Source organism: Chrysochloris asiatica, unplaced genomic scaffold (assembly GCF_000296735.1).
Source record: "Chrysochloris asiatica unplaced genomic scaffold, ChrAsi1.0 scaffold00034, whole genome shotgun sequence".
Classification (NCBI taxonomy): Eukaryota; Metazoa; Chordata; class Mammalia; order Afrosoricida; family Chrysochloridae; genus Chrysochloris; species Chrysochloris asiatica.
The window spans coordinates 13,604,021-13,611,427 of NW_006408552.1; the positions used below are offsets into that span (position 1 = coordinate 13,604,021).

General features: G+C 42.7%; 1 protein-coding gene across 1 annotated transcript in view; it reads right to left on the reverse strand.

Annotated features, from left to right (window-relative positions):
• Positions 1-7,407, reverse strand: part of RSPH10B (radial spoke head 10 homolog B (Chlamydomonas)) — a 99,349-nt gene that overhangs the window by 28,832 nt on the left and 63,110 nt on the right. The window contains exons 12-13 of the mRNA XM_006859757.1: positions 5,314-5,393; positions 3,696-3,844 (exon numbers count right to left, since the gene is read on the reverse strand). Of these exons, the coding sequence (XP_006859819.1) occupies positions 3,696-3,844; positions 5,314-5,393 (229 nt within the window). The remainder of the gene's footprint in view (positions 1-3,695; positions 3,845-5,313; positions 5,394-7,407) is intronic.

The window sequence follows — 7,407 nt, forward strand, 5'->3', positions numbered from 1 at the left end:
TAATTGTTATCAGGACTGATTGTGAGGGTCGGAAATGTAAAGGTAGACGTTTTATATCAAGGAGGGGAATGATTAACTTTTCAGTCTAGGAGCGGAGAGCGGGACCCTACCCAGAGATGCCTGAAATGGAGCTAGAGATGATGACGTGGAGCGATGAAGCAGCTGGAGACTTTAGATCCAGAGAGGGAGACGGACTGTGTGCTGAAGACCTGGGGGGTGCAGGGGAAGGACTGTGTGGAGAGGATTGTAACCATGGCAATGAGACGATATATGATAGAATGAATGTAAAACTAATGTTCTCCCATGTAAACTATCTCATAATTCACAAGAAAACATTCAAGGAAGAAAAAAAAAAGCAGGGGAGTAGGGGAGTCCAGGAGCAGAGGTCCCTGGGACCATCAAGGGAGAAGAGCTGAGTGCGGGACCCTACCCAGAAATAGTGATACCAGAGGTGGAGGCAGAGACGATGACGTAGAGAGATGGAACCATGGCACTGTAACAATATACAACAAGATGAATGTAAAACTAATGTTCTCCTATGTAAACTATCACATAATTCACAATAAAACATTAAAAACAAAAAAACCCACAAAGAATTAGTCACCAGAAGACCTACCTTAAAAAAGCAGCTCAAGAATTTCTCTAAACAGAAAGGAAAGAAGCAAAAATATGGGTAGAAGCAAAAATATGGGTAAATACAACATACTTTCCTTTTCCTGTTGTATTTTCCTCAGTATGTTTGACAACTGAAGCCAGAATTATAACTTTGATATAGTTCTAAATGTAGGTTGAGCAAATACTTACGATGGAGGTGAACACAGGGAAGTGAAGTTTTAATTGATCCAGTAAACTGACACCTCTCCTCCAACAGGTAAGAGATACACAAGGGGACTTCAAAAAGTCATGGATGCAAAGATAATAGAATTTTCCCACAAACTTTCTCAAGCTTGTATATTGTAATTGCTGGGTGGCATGGAACCCAATCCAACATATGACAACCGTAGGAGACAGTAAAGTGTCCCATAGGGTTTCTAGGCTGAAATAGTGTATGGACGCCGATTGCCTTATCTTCCATGGAGCAGCTGGTGGGTTCAAACCACTGACCCTTTGCTTAGCAGCCAGGCACTGCACCACCTAGGCTACTAGAGACAGAGACTTCAAAAAGTTTGTGGAATAATTCTATGAACTTTTATTCCACAATTAATAGAAATTTTCTATAATCTTCTGAAGCCCCTTTGTGTGTGTACATTTTTATGTATGTGTGTGTATGTATGTGTTGTTATGTAGTGCCATCAAGTCAGATCTGACTTATAGCAACCCTGTATAGTTTCCAAGCAACAGCTGGTGGGTTTGAACTGCCAACCTTGTGGTTAGCAGTCGTCCAGGACTTATCCTACAGTGCCATACCAAGAAAACCCCAAATGGAATTCTAAAATATATTCAAATAACCTGCAGAAAAAAGAGCAAAGAAACAAAAAGAACAGACTGCAACACAACAACATGAAGTATAGTAGTTAAAAAGACACACTTGCTGGTGGAAATATTAAATGGTCCAGCTGCTCCTGGAAATACACTAACAGATTCTCTGAACACTGAAACACTTACTATACAGCCCAGCAGTGGTCCTTCCTGGTACTCCAGGACATTTAACCTAGAAAAATGAAAACTTGTGGCTGTAGGAAAACCTATACACTGCTGTTCAGTCACAAATTGCAAACAACCCAACTGTTCATCAACAGGGAAATGGATAAACTGATCTAGCCATAAAGCAGAGACTATTCTACAATAATTGATAGATAGACAACAGTGTGGAAGAATCCCAAATCACACTGAGTGAAAAATCTCACGCCAAGAAAAAAAAAAGAATGGATGATGAAGAAAAGGAGACCTAGAGGAGACCGTGTCAAGGTCTAAAATATTCAGTTGGATACCCTTCAATCCTGAACTAAACAAACAACAGGACTGTGAGGTGAATTACAGTGCTGGGGAGTTACACACACTCTGTAACAGTCAACCATACGAGATGTGCCAAGAGATAAAACTCAGAATGGACAGGAAAGAAGGCTGGATGGAAAGGGCAAACAGGAAGTGGGAAGAGCGCTGTGACATTGTGGGGACCGCAGTCAATGTTACAAAATCCATATGAACTGTTGAATGGAAAACCAATTTGCGCTGTACGCTTTCACCCTAAGCACACATGTAGCCTGGAGTCTCGGACAAAAGAGCAAAAATGGCTTAGAACCAATAATGCAAAGTTCTTCAGAACTTACGAAGACCATCGATCTGATGGGGTTAAGTCCTCCCTTACAGACTTTACAGCAGAATGGGAACATCACCTACTACTCTGCTGCCCATGGGAGGAACAGATACCATCAATGATCAGCAGGACGCTAAAGCCAGTAGGAAAGGTTTACAGGAAGCAGAATCACATGGACACCACCTGAACACAATGACCCATCTTAACATTACCACAAGTGTACATTCTTATACGATGCTACAAGGAAGTACACAGAGCAGCTGGGGCAACAACAAAAAAGCCCAAATCAAGACTCTGAACAGCATTGTGAGGATGTAAGGGCTTACTCCACAGGTCAAAAGACCTGAAGACAGTAGGGAGGGAAGCAAATAGAAGCTGTGTTGTTCCACCTGAAGATATAAACTACGAGGGGAATTCAGAAAGGTCATGGAAAAGCTCCATTATCTTTTCATTGCATCTTTCCACAAACTTTTTGAAGCCCACTCCTACAGGCAGAACTGGGAGCTGTTGCGGATTCAGTTCCTGACCACAGACAGTAACTACTGCAAACAAGCAAGTCACATCAGTTTTCTGGTTTCCCAGTGCACTTAGCATGATGGAAAAAAGTGGAAACACTGTGCAAATGGCCGACATGGGACAGATGCTGTTGGAAAAATGACACCAACAGACTTGCTTGAACCAGGGGGGCCACAGACCTTCAGTTCCTAAAAACACAGCATCTGTCGAGTGCAATGAGACAAGGTACGTCCGTACTACACCATCTTTTAAACACTTCGTATCCAGTGATGTTAGATTTTTTAGAAAGCACTTGCTTACTTGCTTAGTACTTGATTCTATTTTTAGTATTTATATGCCCACACGTACAAATAAAAACTATGTGAAAACAAAAACTACTCCTAGTTAATCTGAGGCCATTGTCTACATGACACAATTCTCCCTATTTTCCACAGCAAATAACTTTAAAATGTTAACTTGGGCAGACTTTCATTTTTAGGCATCCATATCCACCCTCAGCTCTTCCTTAAACGGCTCCATGTGCATTAGGCCGACCCTCTCCCCTCATCTGGAGCCACGGGAAGTAGGCACTCCATCTGTGCCTGTCCCTTCCACTCTTGGAACCCACAACCATTGCTGTCGAGTTCGACAGTAGAACTGCTCTATCAGGCTTTCTTGGCTATCATCTTTACAGACACAGATCACCAGACCTTTCTTCCACAGCACCTCTGGGTGGGTTCAAACATTTAGGTTATTAGTTGAACGCAACCTGCTGGCCACATACATCCAGGGACCTTTCAACTCTCAGACCATTTGAATTCCTCTCACATTTCCCTTTCTTCTGAGAGAGATCTAGTGGAACATTCAGGGGCCAGGTTACCTCATCACACCACAAATCAAAATGCCTTTACATATAAAGCCAACATCAAATTTAAGAGATTACTTTCAACATCCAGAGGAAGTGTCTCATCTTCATGGTCAGCTCACCAGGAGGGAGTGGGTTTGGCCTGCAGTAAGTGATGTGAATCTCCCAGCACTTGTCGATGTAATTCATTGAATAGAACGTTCGCTGTTGCTCACTGAACAGGTTGCCTGAAAATATGGGGCAGGGGGAGGGGAGACAAATGAAAAACATTTAAGTGATGGTTTTCTCATTGTTGATTACTAGGGATGGGTGGGTGGGGTTCTCTCTCCAGATGGAAGATACATGTTATTTTGAGTGATGGGTAAAGTTGCACCAAATATGGATGTGATAAGCACACAATGCCACTTAGAAGTGCTTGAGAGAAAAGGATGTTTGTGCTGAAGAATAGGGTTAGAGAATTTGGTAATGGCACCACCAACAAAAACAATGTTAGTCACCTATGTGATTTATAGGCATGTATGTGTACAGGTAGGTATATACACGTGTGCTCAGGTTGAAGTGTCTATGTGTGTGCATGCAAATAGAGTCAGTGGAAGCAGTTACAGATGCTTCTCAAACATAACCAAACACCTTGCGAGAATGATTTTCTGATTTGAAGGTCCTTCGTCTCATGGGACAACTCAGTCAGCTGGTACCACAAAAGGTCACAGTTTGTATCCTAGTGAGGTAAGTAGCATTTGGGGTTTTAAAAGCTTGTGAGCAACCATCTAAGATGTTGGTCTCTACTTGTTAGGAGCAAAAGACGCAGAAGTAACCTGAAGTCTCAGAGAAGCAGCTAGCTAGTCTACAGGCTTGACGGCCTACACATATTCGGCCCTGTCTACCATGAGACCAGGAACTAGACGGCGCCCCGTTAACCACTACTAACCGTTCTGGTCGGAGCCACAGTAGATGGACCCAAACTACTAACTAAATTTTTGGGAATGTAGGACCCCCTCCCCAAGACTATTGTCCCCAAGAACCTTTGACCTAAAACCATCTCCTGAGGCCACCTTTTAGCAAAACAACAGATAGGCACATAAACAATACAAACAGTGAGGATGGTGTGTCACTAAAAAAAATCTAGGAGGCAGCTTCAGAAGGCTCGTGGAGAAATGGAATTGAAACATGACGGAATTAACTCACAAATTAACCCTTGTATATGAGACAATTGCTCTAATGCAACCATGAGATGGATGATGCGGGGGCAGGGAAACTGGAGCACTGGAAACAGAACCACCAGACAGCAAATATAGCAGTGTTGACACATTGTGTATGTTGACACATTGTGAAAAATCACCGAACAACTTGGAACCTAAGAGTCCTGGTGTGGCGCTGTGGGTTAATGCGTCAGACTGCAAAGCTGTTTGAACTGCAAAGTCAGCGGTTCAAGCTCACCAGCTGCTCCTCGGAAACCCTATACAGACAGGGTAGCTATGGGTCGGAACCAACTTGATGGTACTTAACAATAGCACTGTGGAATAAGCACTGGACTGCTAACTTCAAGGTCAGCCGTTCAAATCCATCAGTTGCGCCTCAGAAACCCTATACGGGGTTGCTATGAGTGGGAAATAATTTGTTATATAAACTTCTGCCCCAAACACAAGTTATTTTTTTTAATGGTGGTTTGTGTAATTCTAGGATGTTTGTATTTTACCTTGCACCTGGCATGCGTATGGACGAATGTTCTCAGTCATCAGTTTTGTGAAACATAGGAAAAGCGAAGGACTTCTATTTCTGTAATTCAAAGGAAATCAGTTAGTCTTTCCCTCAAGGAAGTGAACAATTCCCGTCTCCTGAAGTGTGCACTAGACTCACTGACTCCCTTCTAACAAAGAAGGGGGAAAACAGTAGCTTTATAGCAGAGAAACTGTCTGCTCCCATGAAGATTTACTTCCTCAGAAACCCTACACAGGGATGCTGCGAGTCAGAAAGGACTCAATGGCACACCACCACCACAGCAAAGAGCCTTGGTGTGGTGAAGTGCTGGCCTGCTAACAAAGGTCACAGGTTCAAACCCACCCGCTTCTCAGTGGGAGAACAATGTGATGGTCTGTTTTTATATAAAGATTTACAGCCTTAGAAACTCTGGTGGCACATTTCTACTCTGGCCTAACAGGAATATTAATCAAAATCAACTTGGTGATGGGTTGGGGGGAGGGGAGCATTGTTGTTTTTTGGTACCTTTGAATACTGTGGGAATGATGACGCGGTCTGCTTCCGTAAAGATGTGAAGCCTTGGAAAGCCTATGAGGAAGTTCGCCTCTGCCCTACAGGGTTGTGATGAGTCAGATTCAACTCAGTGATGGTGAGTTTAGTAGAGAAAGCAGACTCACACCACTTCAACTAATGGTGGCTAACATCACCAGTAGTAAGACATGGGTACCACACATTACCTGACACAGGGTAAGACGGGCAGTCCATCCCCTAAACCTATAATCGCAGTCTAATCCTGAGAAAGCACCACCAAACCAACATCGAGACACATTTTATAGTGACTGATCATACTTTTTCTAGGTGTCAAGACCATGGAAGACAAATTCCAAGAAACCACCACAAACTAGAGGAAGCTGAGAAGACCAAAGGTGCACTGTGCAGCCCTGGGGTTGAGCAGAAAAGGCACCCTCAGTGGGAAAACGGGGCGATCCTGAAAAAGTCTGTCATTTTATATGATAGAATTCTGAAAAACTAATGATTTGTTCATTTCAAATACCTTTTTTAACAGCATAAGAGATGACTATACACATGGACCTCACTAGATGGAATACAGAAAAATCAAATTGACTACTACATCTGTGGAAAGAGAAGGTGGAAAAAGCTCCATATCATCAGCCAAAACAAGGCCAGGGGCAGACTGTGGAACAGACTATCAGTTGCTCATATGCAAATTCAGACTGAAGCTGAAGAAAATGAAAACAAGTCCACAAGAGCCAAAATATGACCTTGAATATATCCCACTTGAATATATCCCACCTGAATTTAGAGATCTGAAGAACAGATATGATACATTAGACACTAAAGACAGAAGACCAGACGAGTTGTGAGATGACATCAAGAACATCATACAGAAAGAAAGCAAAACGTCATTAAGAAGACAAGAAAGAAGGAAAAGATCAAAATGGATGTCAGAAGAGACTCTGAAACTTACTTTCTACAATAGAGACGCTAAAGAAAATTGAAGAAATGAGGTACAAGAGCACAAAAGAACATTTCAAAGGTTAGTTCAACAAGACAAAATCTTGAATGAACTATGCAACGATCTGGAGTCAGAAAACACTCAGCAATTCTCAAACTGAGGGAACTGAAGAAAAAATTCAAGGCTTGACTTTCATTATTGAAAGATTCTCTGGGCACATTATTGAATGAAGTAGAAAGCATCAAAAGAATATGGAAGGAGGAGAACAAACAAGATGGCAGAGAGGGTAGAAGTGCGGTGAAGAGCTCCGCCAGCAACAACACAGAGTACCAGACCAAGCTGGCTCAGGGGATGGTGCCAGAACTCTGAAACACATATAAAGGAATATTTAGAAGGCTGGAAGGCTTACAGCTAGGGGAATCTGTAGCAGAAGCAAGAAATCCATTGCTTTCTAATTCAAGACACTCAGTTGCTCCCAGAACCACCATCTTGGGTAAGACCACGCGGGGGAAGTATCAGAGTAGCCATGGATGCCTGACAGAAGCACAGAGATAAAGGAAGAAGCATGGAAAGGGAAGCCCATCTCCTGATCACATCTACCTGGAGGCAATCAGA